Source organism: Amphimedon queenslandica, unplaced genomic scaffold (assembly GCF_000090795.2).
Source record: "Amphimedon queenslandica unplaced genomic scaffold, v1.1 AMPQUscaffold_13409, whole genome shotgun sequence".
Classification (NCBI taxonomy): domain Eukaryota; kingdom Metazoa; phylum Porifera; class Demospongiae; order Haplosclerida; family Niphatidae; genus Amphimedon; species Amphimedon queenslandica.
The window spans coordinates 121,737-136,364 of NW_003546355.1; the positions used below are offsets into that span (position 1 = coordinate 121,737).

The 14,628-nt window shown below is 37.0% G+C and overlaps 2 protein-coding genes across 2 annotated transcripts in view; one reads left to right on the forward strand and one right to left on the reverse strand.

Moving 5' to 3' along the window:
* Nucleotides 1–176: 176 nt before the first annotated feature.
* Nucleotides 177–13,121, reverse strand: LOC109581964 (tyrosine-protein phosphatase non-receptor type 21-like). The gene is made up of 24 exons (XM_019996484.1): nucleotides 13,015–13,121; nucleotides 12,585–12,961; nucleotides 12,451–12,524; nucleotides 12,325–12,399; nucleotides 12,169–12,278; nucleotides 12,019–12,125; nucleotides 11,397–11,532; nucleotides 11,060–11,215; nucleotides 10,639–10,852; nucleotides 10,287–10,581; nucleotides 10,128–10,193; nucleotides 9,836–10,017; nucleotides 9,684–9,786; nucleotides 9,154–9,235; nucleotides 8,239–8,309; nucleotides 8,117–8,156; nucleotides 7,878–7,975; nucleotides 7,556–7,600; nucleotides 7,397–7,492; nucleotides 6,105–6,153; nucleotides 3,789–3,876; nucleotides 1,079–1,133; nucleotides 550–630; nucleotides 177–428 (listed from the first exon to the last, which is right to left on the reverse strand). Exons 2-24 carry the CDS (start codon nucleotides 12,672–12,674, stop codon nucleotides 372–374), a joined length of 2,370 nt encoding a protein of 789 aa, XP_019852043.1. The 5' UTR covers nucleotides 12,675–12,961; nucleotides 13,015–13,121; the 3' UTR covers nucleotides 177–371.
* A 129-nt stretch (nucleotides 13,122–13,250) lies between these two features.
* The window catches only part of Lim3 (LIM/homeobox protein Lhx3-like), a gene marked incomplete in the record, with an annotated part of 6,825 nt that continues 5,447 nt past the window's right edge, over nucleotides 13,251–14,628 (forward strand). The window contains 3 exon segments of the mRNA NM_001305249.1: nucleotides 13,251–13,391; nucleotides 13,476–13,545; nucleotides 14,295–14,582. Of these exon segments, the coding sequence (NP_001292178.1) occupies nucleotides 14,328–14,582 (255 nt within the window).

Sequence of the window (14,628 nt, forward strand, 5' to 3'; positions counted from 1 at the left end):
TCTCAGCCGATTCATAAATTTAGCCAGAGTATAGTCGAATGAATCTTTAGGTTAGGATGCTATTATTAAATTTGAGACGTTATCACAGTCTCTTAGCTGACCCAGCTCTTGTGTGGCCACTCACAATTAGTACAATTATGCCACAATAATCTCTCTACGATAAAATGCACATCACGTAGGAGGGGGAGATGTTTAAATATGATACTTTGTGTGTGTGAGTACTACATCTTAATGTGTGAGTATATATATATATATATATGTACTAATAAATAATAATACAACTATGTATGATATAAGTGTTCTTAATATAAAGTTTTATTTAAGTGAAGGGGTAAAATTGGGTCAAGTTTCGCAGTCTTGGTTTGCTTCTTCTACGGGTTCTTTGATATGTAGTTAGCAAGAACAATATGGAGGAATGCATACTGGTCCTAAGATAGAGAGAGAGGGATGGAGAAAGAAAGAGTGCTAAAAATATGATCTGATTTAAATTTATGAAGCTACAAGACACCAATATAAAACTGTTGTCACAGAGCAAAAACCACAGCTTACAAAACTTTGTATCATTCCGCCTCTCTGCTTCCTAAGCTTCACAACAGTCCCGTACGGATCAACAGTCTTCTCAGCGTTGTACTGCAAATTACGGAGGAGGAAAAAAGAGAAAGATAATAAATTTCATATTAAGGCGAACAATGATGCGTCCCCCCTCTCTCTTTCTCTCTCTTCTCTCCCACACACAGCTGTCTGTCTGCATGTCTGGTGGTTTGAGACAAGGCACGCGTACTAGCGAGTTCATTTCACTAGTAATGCCCTGACAGTGTAATCTAAGAGGTCATCAATAGAATTACTATCATGCAAGACTATGCAGGCCTTCTTAGTCTATAGTCTATATTACAAGTATAGTGATAGTTTTCTGGGAATTGTGGTCCTCCATAGGGAAAACCCATTAAAATTCTTAAGGATTACAACTATTCTGCATGTGCTGAAGCGCGATACAAATGTAATTTTAAGGTTTAACAGAATATCGAGGTTACAAATATATCAGCTAACGATGTTACCAGTTGCCAAGCAACTTACGTACCTGCTGTATCCCAATGTCAGCTGCAATGTAAGTTCCACTGCGACCCACACCCGCACTAAAGAGGTAGAGAGAGGAAGGAGAGAAGGAGAGACAGTAAATGAGGCTTAAAATTACATAATTTTCACTCCCACATATAAGGCAATCATTATAAAAATGTGAAGCACTGCATACAACCACAACCAACCACACAAACAGAAGGAATTGCTTAAGAGAGGAGAGTCAGAATCTATACTACTGCTACTATTACAGTAATGGAGGGAAAAGTGATACTGCTATTATTATTATTATCATCAGTAGCTCTCTCTTTCGTAAATTCTGCTAGATCCCAGCCACCACTCTGCAAGAAATGGCAAGAGCTGTACGAAGAACACTGCAATCAAGAGAGCTCAGTTAGTCATGGAGAGCCCACAACTACTCAACCAAGTGATAGAGGAAGAAGCCTTGCAAGTGCAGCCACAGAAACTAGGCCTGTAGCAACAAGGGCTGCTCTAAGAGAAGCAAGAAGCGCTGTAGCAGAAAGAGACCCAAACAGAAGAGGCAGTTCCAATCCAGTGAGAAGCTCTCCCTCCAATATCACCTACACCAATAATACCTCAATCAATACTACTACTGGAGGTACCAACAATGGCTCCAGCAACTCCACTAATAATAGCAAAGAGAATCCCAATCCCAATCCATATTTTGAGAAATCATGGCTGAGTTGCTGTGAAGTGGCCTCGCATGCAAGATTGCTCTCAACAGAAAAAGCAGAGAATAAAGAGGAGAAGAAGCACGAAATCACTTCCGGAGTCTACAAGATAAAATCAGGCCCGTTCGCCCAGACAATGGCATACTGCAACATTGACAACAACAAGGAAGGATGGACGGTGATACTCAGAAGGTACAACGGGCAACTCGTCTTCAACAGAAGCTGGGAAGAGTACGAGTTTGGATTTGGGAGCCTAGATGAGGAATTCTGGTATGGTCTGAGCAGAATCAGCTCGTTGACAAACAATGGGAGCTGGGAGCTACAGATAGAACTCGAGACCCACCAAAACAAATCACTAATAGCAAAATATGATCATTTCCTTGTGAAAGGGCCCAATGAGCAATACAACCTGATTCTAAGTGGGTACAGAGGAGAAGTGAACGGCGACTTCTTGAAGGGATGGGCTGGAAGACCTTTTACGACGATTGACAAAGATAACAATGACCCAACAGGAGCTACGTCTTGCGCAGATATAGCAAAAAGTGGATGGTGGTATACGAATACGTGTTACGCGGACAGGGGACTCAATCTTAACAAGGCGTACGAGAAGGATGGGATTAAATGGGAGAAGGACTCATATGAGACTATATATATCAAGAGACTCGTTGCTAAAATGAGACAGAAGGGTTGTCTACAGAATGAGAGATGATTGGAGCAGAGAAAAGGCTAAAGGTGGCACCCGATCTATTAAAAAAGAGCAGAGTTGTGTATCCTTGGCAATGAAAGAAATGTATATATATATGACACATTTAAAACTCATGCACAATGACCCACAATGTCTCTTTTCCATCTCTCTCTCCTTCTACTTTTTTTCATTGACAAACAATACTTCAATTGTATGGCAAAGAAAGAATTTATACACCTCTCTAATTTTTTATAGCTTTATCATAATAATAATAACAATAATAATAATAATGATTAATAACTGGCAATGACAACAATGCGTCAATGCAAATATGCAGCTGTAATGGTTGGCGGGCGAAGCTCATTAATTATCAAAAAATCTAACGCTCGTCCAAAGGCTAATCGCCCATAACAAAAACACCAAAAAGGGATGTACTCCAAGCATGCACACACACACAGTGACAGCTAAAAGAAAAGCAAACAGTACAATACGTGTGGAGTAATACACGAGGCTATAAATGCAATACAAAACAAGAGAAGACCACCAACAGTCTATCTATTACCATATTACACTTGGGTCATTCAATATGGTGTAAATGATGAGAATTGAGATAACTAGCATAGAGTATATCCTTGAGGAGTAGCATATGAAACATGAGAGAGAGCAAGCGAGTGAATCTGATAAGATTAAGCATCAACTCACTAGAGAAAGAGTTAGAGAGTTGTGTGTGTGTGTGTGTGTGTGAGTATGGGGGAGAAAGGGACACATTTAATGGGCTGCAGTGAGCTGAGACTTGTTGTAAAGGCTTGAAAAGAAGAGGGAGGACTAACAGCTGTCATAATAGGACAAACAGAGAGGGCTATAAAGCCATGGAGCCATCAATAAGCATTACAAGTATTAATATATATATGGGGATACATGATTCCAGTTTGTATAAATGTTAGGTATGACCATAAAAGAGAGATTATGTGTGTGTACATTATGGCGGTTGATGTATGTACATGCTCCACAGAAGGAAAACAGAGAGAGTGGGAGAGGAGAGAGAGGGAGGGAGAGGAGAGAGTAGCAACACGACATTTACAAGTAATTAATACATTGGAACAAGTAGGGACACACACAGAGAGAGAGAAAGAGAGAGAGAGAGAAGGAAGATAGCTTGACAAATATGTAGAGACAGAAGTTGTATAAGGAGTACAATCCATGTATAGGAAATGAGACGATTGTACAAAAATAACAAAAGGTTGTTGTTTTGGTACAATGTAACAATAACCAAACAATGACACACACATGCAAACACAATTACAGACACAAGAGCATTACATCACAGATTACAATACCTGCAGTGAACCAGAAGAGGACCACCAGTGTGATTAATAGTAACAGCTTCTTGAAATTCAAGAATGGGGCCAGCCTGCTCAGGAACTCCTAAAGACAAAGATAAAAACACATATACAAGTACATGTACAGAAGCTTTATATGTATAGACTAGCCTCTATATAATGGACACTTTGGGGCAAGAAAGTGTCTCTGTTATACAGAGGTGTCCTTTATGTGGAGGTTGTTTTATACAGTAAAGAGTGTAATTTGTTTGCTATGCTACAATTCGCATTTGATCTACGTGTTACAAATTCTTGTCCAATAGCAGAGGAGGGAGAAGGACAGGAATAATTCCTTAATAAAATTAACTTGTCGTAAAAACAACACGAACGTAGGCATGTCAATAATATACAACACACAATGGGGAGAGGGTTGGATGTACCACTAAGGGGGCAGGCTCAATATTTTAAGGCTGGGGGCCCGGTATTATTTAGGAAGCAGTCTTGGGTCCAATTGGCAGCTAAGACGGACATTATATACTTAAAGGAATTAATGTAATTTGTTGCAATTTGTTCTTGAATTTATTGAAAATTGATTAGAAATTAAAAGATGATCTAGACGTGCGTAATTCACCCCCAGTAAGACAATATAGGATTATAATAACAAGACGTTAATGGTCGATACACTTCATCAGTTGACTACTGATCCACACCCCTAGTCCAGCTGGCTCCGATCCTTCCTCTCTGTTCTCTCCCTCGCTAGAGACAAACAACCTCTTTCCTTAATTTAGTTAAGCTTCCTCCCTCTCCCTCTCTCTCTCCCTCCCTGTCAATTCTTAGACTGACCTTCACTCCCTAACCTTTTCATGAACCAACTCTACTATACTATAATTATTCAAGCGGTACATGTACATGTACATACATGTACATGAATGTAATTATTATGATTCACGTACACGTATTGGTTAAGCAAATTTAAATTAAGAAGTTACGTCATGTGCGTACAATTTTCAAGTTTACAAACAAGTTGCTTCTCTTCCTCTCTCTTCCCGACCCCCCCTCTCTCTCCCACTTGGTACATGAACGGGTACGTGACCGAAACACTTCTTTGTTCTTTATTATCAACCTTTCCTCCTCTCACCCGATTGTAATCCTAATCCTTCCTCTTTCCCTCTCCCTCTCTTTTTCAAAGATTCTTTCTATTGTCAAAAGATATCAAAATCCATCCAATAGAGAAAATTAGACAAGCAGAGAATGCTAAACCTTTACTCCCCTATCTTTAATTCTTTCATAACACTTCCCTTTCTCCTTTACAGCTGAATAAGAACGAAATTCAATATTTGTCTTCCTTTCTCCCACAAAATTTTTTTCACTAGTTACACACAGTGAATAATATAATATTGAATTATTAATTCTATTATTGTATGAATGGGGAAGGACCCACGGCGAGAGAGAGGGAGAGAGAGAGAGAGGGTAGAGAGAGAGAGTGCAAAAGGTAAATGGTGATAGTGTTTGTGTAAACTATAAAACAAATGACTATCAAAACTTGGAGTAAGGAGAACACACAATGTGGGAGTGGAAAGCCTTAACCAGTGCTTGTACATGTACACATGTAGTAAAGTATTAAATGCTAGGGAGTATATTATTATTATTGTACAACTGTTCACTCAACTATAACTCAATTGGAAGTCTAAATGCTACAGAGAGTGAGCAATATACAAATATACATGCATATTCCCACATAATACTACACTATGTAGTTTTTACGATAATTTCTCTATTTTCAAACATAGTCTAAATTCCACCGCCTTCTTCTCGTCGAAAAGGCGAGGTCCGCAGTGTTATTGGATTCAAATAGGAAGAGTATCCAAAACAGCATAAACACATCTTCGTTATATTTAATAATGATCATATACACATAATTACATGCACACAGAAATCAATGCAATTAAAGTGTATGAGTGATGTTTGGACATTCTGTGGTTTTAAAATATGCGTATAAAGTGCACCTTTTACTAGCCCACGTACATAAATACACGGAATACGCATTCATACAATAATATAATATTCACGAATTATCGCATTCTGCCTGTGTGTGTCCATCCTATTACATAGCTTGATGACTTATGATGAGTATAACTGTATGTACATGCATTCGTGTGCGGGTACATGTAAGAGTCTAAGAATCTAATGAGGTTAGCTGGACAATCCAACAGAGATATAGGGTTACATCACTTGCACTAGGCTGTATTCAAACGGGCCCACGCAGGCATGCTGTTCCAATTAAGGAACAACAACAGTAAACCACAAGAAAATGACCACGAGAGATACACTTACCGAAATCAGGCCAGCCTTGAAATATAAATAACATCACGTCACGCTCAGCCTACAGTAAGAGATAGAGAAAAAGATTAGAGGAAGAGGAGTGATATCATCCGGTAATATGTGAATGACATTAGGTGTCTGTCGTTAATTGTGACATAATGTGAACAGGTAGAGGGCTTCGGCTCTTTCAACTTTATTACATCATCACAAAATGAAACATATTACAACACTTTAAATATTACACCACACAATTATGTAATAAATACACATTGCATATGTATATTGATCAATTCTGGGAATATTAATAATAATAATAATAATGTATGTATAAATATTAATAATAAGCTGGAATACATTCAAGCTTCAAAGAGAACTGGTTGTTAGGCAGAAAATGGAGGCACTGATGTATTGTATTACACACACAAAAGAATGAGCTATTGACAAAAGAGACTCAAAGAGACCGACACAGCTGCTAGTGGTTTGAATTAAAAACAATAACAAACATACATGTACATAAAGACACCATTAGCACGTTATGTCCTTAATACAGAGGTGTCCTCATTTCAGAGGTACTTTTGTATAGGCTTGTACCAATTGGGACATTACAAAAATGTCCTCATTATAAAGGTGTCTTCATTATAAAGATGACTTTATTCTGAAGGTGCAGTCCTCATTATAAAGGTGTCCTCATTATAAAGATATAAACTACACTATATTATGTGGCTGAACTACATGTATATTATAGCACAGTATTGCTAATGTACAATAATAGAAGTGTCACTTATATCAACAGCCAATCCAATGGATGAGTGAAACAGTGAGTACATTAAAAGGTCCAAAAGGTCCAGCTGCTCTTAGCTAATGGAGTGTTTAGTTCAACCACAACATGTGACCAATCACACACACACAGACTAATGTAACTGATACTCTTATATGGGCCATGTATACATATGCACAAGGATCAATGTGTGTGTCCGGAGTATATAGAGTGACAATCCGAATTAAATTATAGTTTTTATAACCATGATAAAAGTGTGATTTGAGTGGGGGAGAGAGAGAGGGAAAGGTTAGAAAGAGAGGTGAGATAGGGAGAGGGGGGATATACTGATTATAACGACTTCCTGATAACTAATCAAGTTGTGGCTGTCTGGATTTTGATAATGGACACCAGCTACATGTAATCAATGCACAATCACATGACTCCATGGCAATAGCTAATTAAAGGGTGTGGCTAGTTATAAAGTGTATAACTAGTAATTAACTTATGAATTTTAATGTGGTAATAATAATAATGTTTATAATACCTCATCGCTGTTGATAGATACTGAGAGGTATACCACTTTATAAAAAGGCAAAACCTCTTCATAGTTGTTCCTCACTGTAAACGGTCCGTAATATTCCTATTAAGCATAAAAAATAATAAAATATTGCCCCTCCCTCTCTCTTTCTTTTTCTCTTATTACCGTGTCATTGGTGTCAGGAGGCGGCCAGTATTTTGCACATTTATTCTACAAAAAAGCAAAAAAAACAATTAAAAAACTCATTTACTTTCACAGTGAAATATTTCTTGCAAAAATTATTTTACATTTAAATGCCAATCGATATAATTTTTGAAATATCAATATAAATTTTGCAAACCGTCTGCAAAAATATTTCACCACAAACTACTGAAGTGTGTGATGTACGTAATAATAAAAATAAGTAAATTATTATAAGGTATTAAGAAATGAAAAATGAATTTAAATAAAAAATAAAAAATATAAAATCTAAATAAAGATAATCGACCTTTCCTCCCTCAAATATTCCGCAGAGCATGACTACAGTGTTAACATTACATTCCCAAATCATCCTCCAGAAATCAGGAATTGTATCGTATATTGGAGCTAAAGAAAATAAGGAAAAAGAACACACACATATACATTGTATATGCATGTATGTAAAATATGCATAACTTTTTTGTAAATAAAATGCATGCGTAAATGTACATGTATACAATACAAAAAATATAGAAACATTTAATATACCTTGTGCACAGATATAAGCCTTTTCCATTCCATTGTAACCCTACATAAACAAAAATAAATTTAAAATAAATAAGCAAATAAATAAAATAAATAAATAATAGAAGGTAGAATGCACTACTGACGTCGATGAAGTTTGCGTTAATGTATCGATCAGCAATGGATTCTCCTGACAGCGTGACAGCAGTGTTCTTATCTATAAGAGGAATCAAAATCAAATGATGATGATGTACTAAGACTTTGTGACTACAAATATGGTTATAACTCAAGAAATTTAAGTCGGAATCAGCTCAAACTTTCTACACAGCATAAGGACATCAATATGTATTAGAAAATGTAATAAAAGTTGGGGGTAATTTTTTAGCCATTTTTCGGAAAAAGCATGGGCTATAGTCTTGGGTATTTTTCAGATTTTGGCATATTTCTTAAAATGGCTGTAACTTTAAAAATTTAAGTTGGAATCAGCTCAAACTTTCTACACAGCATAAGGACGTCAATATGTATCAGAAAATGTAATAAAAATTGGGGGTCATTTTTAAGCCATTTTTCCCAAAAAAGCATGGGCTATATATAGCCTTGGGTATTTTCCAGATTTTGGCCTATTTCTTAAAATGGCTGTAACTCGAAAAATTTAAGTCGGAATCAGCCCAAACTTTCTACACAGCATAAGGACGTCAATATGTATCAGAAAATGTAATAAAAATTGGGAATCATTTTAAAGCCATTTTTCCCAAAAAAGCATGGGCTATATCCTTGGGTATTTTTCAGATTTTGGCACGTTTTTAAAATGGATGTAACAGGAAACATTTAAGTCGGAATCAGCTCAAACTTTCTACACAACATAAGGACATCAATATGCATCAAAAAATGTAATAAAAATTGGGGTTAATTTTTTAGCTGCTTTTTGGAAAAAAAGCATGGGCTAGCCTTGGGTATTTTCCAGATTTTGGCCTATTTCTTAAAATGGCTGTAACTTAAAAAAATTATGCTTGAATTTAGTGGAATCAATATAGCATAAGAATTAGGAACATTAATATTACTTGGTATAACGTTTCTGTATCTATTTTTTGAATAGGTATCAGGCGGCCATATTGACATGTCCTGCAATAGCATTGGGATATCCTATGGAGTGAGAGAGAGAGAGAGTGTGAAGGCCTGAATACACCCACACATTATCAAAAAACGTCTGACTTATATTCATAATTACAAACACTTAAAAACTATACTATAATCAGAAGTACTGTAAACACAGAGATATGCTACACTAAACTGTTTCACAGTACATGATAAATAGCAATACTAGATAATTATGTAAACATTTCCAGCTGTGTCTTATAAAGGTCTGGCTCATTCGATTAGAGAAAACCTCAAGTTTCCTTAAGAAACAGACTAGCAGGTGTTCCACTCTCACACTATTACCATGACGACCAGGACCCACAAAAAGTGAGAGGAACATCAACTATAAACCACACTAAAACCACACAGACTGACCACAGAATAATTCACAATGGCACATAATGTAATGCATACACACATGTGTACATGCACATATAAATGCAATAGACTTTACTTTGTATTCTTTTCCAATGATGGATTCTTTAGCGTTGTCCTCTAAATGAAAACTTTCAAAGTTTCTCACTAACTCCTGGAGCTCTTGCGGTTCAAGGAATGGCCTACAAAAAATAATAATGCTAATTTTAACAATAATGGCAGTTTACTTACTTTCTTGCAATAGGTTCATCTCTTTTTCCGGCTGCAGGAGCATCTTCTTGTTCTTCTTCTTCTTCCTCAGTACTAGTGTCTGATGATCCGCCTTCTTCAACGACTGCAGTAACTTCAACAGGAACAACTTGAACTTTGTCGTTTGAAGCCTGACTAGCTCCTGTTGTTTCCGTGACTACACTCTGCGAATAAAAATAATACAGTAATTATTATACTATCATGCCATTTAATATTAGCAATTAAGGACAGGTTTTATTTTTATTTTTATAATAAAATTAATAATGATTCTCACTGCAGGTATTTCTTCTTTAGTCTTTTTCTCCATTTTTATAACATATTGCTCGGTAGTTGAGGCCTCCTATATAAAATAAAATTTAAGCAAAAATAAACAACAACAACAACAACAACAACAATAATAATAATAATAATAATAATAATAATAATCAATTACTCGTTGTCCTTCAATGGTTACTTTAGGTATAATAGCAACATTCATCAGTGAACTATCATCACTTTCTTCCTCCTCGTCCTCTTCTTTCTCTTCCTCGTCCCCCTCCTCCTTGAAACCTCCGTTAATGTACGAAGTTGATGGAGGGACTCCGCCTGCAACGGCGGCCATTGTCTCTTCATCTTCGCCATCAATATCTTCTTGTAAATTTAATAGTTTACGAGAATCTTCTCTTTTCTTCTTTTCTTTTCTGATTTTTTTGTTGGTCCGAGCAATCTTGCAATAATAAACTCCAACACTATAAACAACAACCACAACAATAAAATAAACAAAATTTAATTAAAATATAACGTACGCAAAAAAGAATGAAAGTGAAGCTAAAAGAAAAATAAGAAAGACTATTGTTACGATGAGACCAAAAATACTGTCCGTTGTTAAGCCACCGGAGCTTTCCTCCACAGTACTGGTAGGCGTCGGTACACTGGTTGCTATGGAGGGGATACTGGTCGTCAAGGAGGAAGAGGAAAATGAAGACGAATGGTAGAGAGAAGTTGACGTAGAAGTAGGAACTAAAATAAAAAATTTAACACATCACATTTTCTCAAAAATGAGATGAAAAAGGTTGAATAGGTTTGTCTTTTAGCAGAAAAAATTATTTATTAAAATTAATCAAAAAAATACTTCTCAGCCACCATTTTGTGGGTTAAAAACTATTAACCACACCCACCCAATTAATTATTAGCTTTTAATGAGCCACACCCAGTATAGCCTTTTACCTATTGTAGTAGAACTGGTTTGGCTGCTGCTACTGGCAGGAATGCTACTATTGCTACTAATACTGGAGCTGATGGCTGTAGTTGATGGAGGACTGCTGGAAGAAGAAGTAGCAACAGTTGAAGATTGAATAGAAGACGACAATGTTTGAGGAATAACTAATAAAATGAGGAAAAAACATCATTTAATCCAGTATTCATCAGCTATAATGCAGGACAAATACTGCTAAAATTAATGCACTGCACAACTTATGTAGAACTATTCAACTATGATTAATGAAAATTAATAAGATTAGTACTGCTAAGGTTAAATGAACCATACTACTAATAAAAAACTTACTAGTGACAGTGATTGGAATGTTCCCTGAAGCATAACCAGCTGTGTTGGTTGCTATGCAAGTTAGAGTATCGTTAGATCCAGCTGTCACTGTCAATGGTGAAACATGCCCCAAACTATCACCAGAGCCATTGTACCACTGAAAGAAAAGAAAGAATCCATTGGAATTTGCAATACACAGTGGCAGTTAATATAATAAAATACACTTATAGTTAGAAATTTTGGAGTTTAAATTGTTAAAATTTCTATTGCTGGCTATCAAATTGAAGACTAAGGCCTGGTTTACACGACTACGTTTTAAAGTAAAACGGATATATTTTTAGTCGGATAAGGGTCTCGTTTACACTAAAACACAAGAAAACGCATATCAAATCCGAACAAAAGAAAAACGAATACCAAAACGGATAAGTCTATAAACAAATGATAAAGTCCAATGAAAACGCAGCTACTGGATTAGTGTAAACACCTGAAAACAGTAATAGCAAAAATGATGCAGATTAGGCTAGCGTCGTCGTGTAAACCAGGCCTAAGATATTAGTATGCAGACCTTAATTTGTCAAATTCCTATTCCACACCAAATTTTCTAGCTATACAATAATAATAATAATAATAATATTATACTAACAGTGATTGAAGGAGCAGGATAACCACTAGTGACATTGCAATGGACTGTCACTGTATCTCCTTGCATCACACTAACTGGTCCAGTGCTTACTGATATAACAGGTTGAGCTGAATAGATAATAAAAATAATGTAGCTGATGTTGATAGTTACTTATAACTGTGATAAATCCAGTAGACCATATTGTCCCACCAAGACAATTAATGTTGTCGTAGCCACACCTATAAACTCCACCCTCCATCACTGACTGGACCACATAAAGGCTATGTATGGTTTATACATACATGTATGTATAGGTATAAAACTTACAATTCGACGGCAGAAGGAACAATGTTACCATTGAATTCCCACTTGAAAATAGCAGGCAGAGTAGCACCCATACAACTTGTAAAAGTAGTAAAATAAATAATATAATTTCACATAAAGTTTACTTACTTCATAACAAGTGGATCACTAGATGCTGTTGCATTGTATTGAGGAGTAGCAGACACTAAATTAGGTGGACCACACTATAAGGAAAAAAGATGAGGAAAAAATGAAGCATTGGAAGCATTTTATTATACAAATACCTGCTGTGCTGAAGCTTCATTTATTGCATTTCCTACTATCAGGAGAGAGATATGCAGAAGGAAGATATTCAAACGTGAAAGAGGCTCCATAGTGTTGCTTGCTGTTGCAGAATAGCGAGCCCCACCCTCCAGCTCCACTGCTAATAACAATTATCAGTGACACGCCCATCTGAACTTTGAGTCAACTTTAAGTGTTTTCACAGGTGCAAGTTAATGCAACTCCTTGTAAGGACATGCAGCGTGCTCCTCCTGGAAGTCCAGTCAATTCTGTTGTTTCTAGTTTATATAAACAACTAATCGTTCCAGAATAAACTACCATTTCTCAATAAGCAATATACAGCGTGCAAAAGCAAAGGATAGCTATTGTTTAGATAACACTAGAGGTCAAAACAAATTGAAAATAGAAACATGGACATCATATCCCACGCACCTGTTAGTTTAGCGCCTCTCGATAACCCCCAGAAGAGTGACAGTCCTTTTTGCTGGTAGCATTTTGTCTGCAAAAACGTGGTCCGCATGCGGTGCAAGCTAGCCCCACCCATTTACCGCATTCGAGCACGCCGCGAATTACATCATTTATATTTTTTAAAAGGATCAGCTACTCCTCCTACCATTCTTCTTGTGCTCTTGCTACATATATATAGAGTATCTCTCCTCCCTCCCCCTGTAATATCCCAGAATAGTGTCAGATTAAGGCGCCCAGGGCGCGAGGGTGGTGGTTTTCTGTTGAATTGTCCTTGCTACTTTCTCGTACCATTACATTATAGCCGGGCTTTCTTTATAAAAACCCCGCCATAGCTCTCTAAGGTATGTAATTAAAAGGTCTTTAGCTATGCTAATATAATATGGAGGGCTTTTGTATTGACAACGTGACCCCTTTTTTATTTCTAGGCTTCAGTCATTCTTGGAAGCTAGCTGGAAGAAGATAGAAGACTCGAGCAGGTTATCTGTGACATTGAGAGTAAGAAAACTTGTATGAGTTTATTTTTGAAAAGAGAGAGTGAGGGAAAGAGGAAAGGAGAGAGAAAGAAGCAAGAAGAGATCAAGCAATTGAGGAAAAGCAAATTTAGTAGGAAAAGGTCAAACCAGAGCCTCAAGGCTGTCCTCGTGTGTGCGTGTATTTTTAGATGGCCGGGATGTGTCTTTATCACTTTTATATAAATACATATGTCTCTTCTACCCACCTATCATTAGTCAATAAAAACATTTGGAAGGTCACACCAATCTGTCTCATGTGCTTTTTTTTGCAAACTGTAATGATAGTGTAACCTTAGGGGGGAGGACGGTTCTGTGTTTTTGTACCCCTTAAGCTTCCCGCCCTCCTCATCCCCCTCTCCCGTTTATAGAACATGAGGTCACATGGTTTTATGCATGCAGAGCTATTTTAGTGCCTTGAGATGTGTATATGTATGTGTACATGTACTCTCAGTGCCTACCCTCCCCTCTATCTGTTATGTAATAATTCACAATGTCCCTTTTTGATGTAATTTATGAGGGATCTTCTGAATCTGTTTTTAGTATTATTAGTATTTTGGCTGCTGCTAGGGGAGGGAATTATGACTGTAACAGGAAAGGGGTTCCTGATTTCAGCCTTGGCATGAGCATTATTAGTCTAAGCAATCAATATTTTGCTCTTATAAATGTATTTTCAACACTGCCAAAATGACCTCCCCCCACTTCTCTCTCTCTCCCCCCCTCTCTCTCTCTTAGACTTCCTAACAACCATTACTCTTATGGGCTAAAATGTCCTATCAGGACATTAATACCCATCAGACCACCAGTTCACCAGTCGTAGATCCTTTCCAAGTCCCACCGTCCCTCCCTTCCATTCAAACCCCCCAACCCTCTGGCATGGCTATGCTGGTACAGCCTCAGTCCGCTGCCCCTTCTTCTCTCTCTCTTGCTCAGACCCCCACACAAGAGTACCACCAAAATTTATCTTCTCCTTCGAACCAGCCACAGCAGATTCAAACGTCAGCTCCACAGGCACAAGATCAAAGTTAGCAATAAACTTTCTCCCCCCTTTCTCTCTCTTTCTCTTTGT

What these genes read in the sequence shown, in the direction of transcription:
- LOC109581964 (XM_019996484.1), bottom strand. Translation starts at nt 12,674, where the DNA reads ATGGAGCCTCTTTCACGTTTGAATATCTTCCTTCTGCATATCTCTCTC. An exon ending in CTCCTGACACCAATGACACG is followed by an intron (nt 7,493 to 7,555) that starts GTAATAAGAGAA and finishes TATGCTTAATAG; the next exon opens with GAATATTACGGACCGTTTAC. An exon ending in TCAAGGCTGGCCTGATTTCG is followed by an intron (nt 3,877 to 6,104) that starts GTAAGTGTATCT and finishes CTTTGTCTTTAG; the next exon opens with GAGTTCCTGAGCAGGCTGGC.